The sequence below is a fragment of the Austrofundulus limnaeus genome, unplaced genomic scaffold (genome assembly GCF_001266775.1).
Source record: "Austrofundulus limnaeus strain Quisiro unplaced genomic scaffold, Austrofundulus_limnaeus-1.0 Scaffold116, whole genome shotgun sequence".
Lineage (NCBI taxonomy): Eukaryota > Metazoa > Chordata > Actinopteri > Cyprinodontiformes > Rivulidae > Austrofundulus > Austrofundulus limnaeus.
This window is the reverse complement of record NW_013952518.1, coordinates 1560796-1562224: the sequence shown is the minus strand read 5'-3', so window position 1 is coordinate 1562224 and position 1429 is coordinate 1560796. Positions and strand designations below refer to the sequence as shown.

The following is a 1429-nucleotide window of genomic DNA, read 5'->3' as shown; positions in this document are numbered from 1 at the left end:
GGGTTTGGGTTTGGGTTTGGGGTCTTCATTTTCACCTGAAGGTTGCTCCCATGGAGGCAGGGCTTAAAAGCCTGAATTTTGCCTGAAACTCTCAGACTGAAGAAGTCTCTTGGAGAAGAGACAAAACGTTTCATTAGAGAAGAACCCGTCCAGAAGACCTATACAATTTTTTTCTTTTTGATTTTTTACCTGGATTACTGAGATGCATCAGGACAAAACTTTCATTTGTTTTGCTGCTTTGGGAGGATTAGCTACAGATTATCTGTGCCCTAAAGGGTTAACTTTAAGGAGTTAAAGGTGTGTGAGAAAGAGCTTTTCACGGGATGTTTCATTAAACTCTACAGTTTACAGGTGACTAGGACTTGTTTTTTGCATGTTGAGTGGAATTACAATGTTTTACCTTCACTGCTCAGTGATGAGTGATAAATTTAGCACATGCTCCATGGTTGACGTTCACTCTCAGTGAACCAACGTTAGCTTGGCAGCCACTAGCATAATAATACACAAGCGGAAACCCTGCGTAAAAACTACACCTGGACCAAAAAAAATTTGAAAGAAAACTAGACAACATTTTAGAAAATAACTTTATATTGACTGCAGGACATCATCATTTTTTTGACTTTGATTGGTTTCAGAACAGGATGGAAACATGAAACAAACGTAGAACAGAAACTGTAGACCTTCATGAGGCTGCTGTGATGGTGATGGCCTCAGACTTTCCATTGCTCTGTGCTGCACATGAAACATGAAGAGAGCCATCCCTGGAACAGAGACAGTCATGAGTCACACACCACAGATCCACACGCTGATCCTGACAGGACAAATACCTTTTCATGGTCACCACAGCATCTATGTTGTGCTTCTCCTCTTTGGGCTGCAGGTCTCTTAGGATAATCTGTACAAAGGACACAGAAATACACATCATAATACGTTTAGATCCTAATACTGCCTTCACCAGTGATGAAGACAAGGATTTTGATGAGTTCATTTGTTCACCTCTCTGTCCATTTTAGAAGTCTGTCACAGATGATAGTTGTTTTTTTTTTTCAAGCTCCTGTGTTTGACTTTGTGCTAGTACTAGGCGGTATACCGTTTTGTACCGAATACTGGCTTTTATTTTTGTTATGATATGAATTTTTTGAATACCAGACATTCCGGTTTAAATAGCGGAACGTTTCGTCGCGGCCGCCAGTGAACTGTTGTTTCCTGGGGGACATTTTTCCTTGCTGCACCGCTATGTGCGTTAGCATGCTAATGTTTGGAGCAGCTAGTTGCAGCCGCAGATGGCGATTCCGCTGCTTATATTGACTGACGTTTAAAAAAACATCCCGTTTTCGCCGTCGCTGAATGTAGTAAACACCTCTTCAGTGACGTGCACAGTTAGATTTAACGCAGTTAGTTAATATGGAGACTTAACATGGTTTTATTG

At 41.1% G+C, this 1429-nt stretch overlaps 1 protein-coding gene across 1 annotated transcript in view; it reads right to left on the bottom strand.

The window, feature by feature from the left end:
• Window positions 1-566: 566 nt before the first annotated feature.
• hspa14 (heat shock protein 14) overlaps window positions 567-1429 on the bottom strand; it is a gene marked incomplete in the record, with an annotated part of 18647 nt that continues 17784 nt past the window's right edge. Inside the window, 2 exon segments of the mRNA XM_014014577.1 lie at window positions 567-761; window positions 828-895. Of these exon segments, the coding sequence (XP_013870031.1) occupies window positions 683-761; window positions 828-895 (147 nt within the window).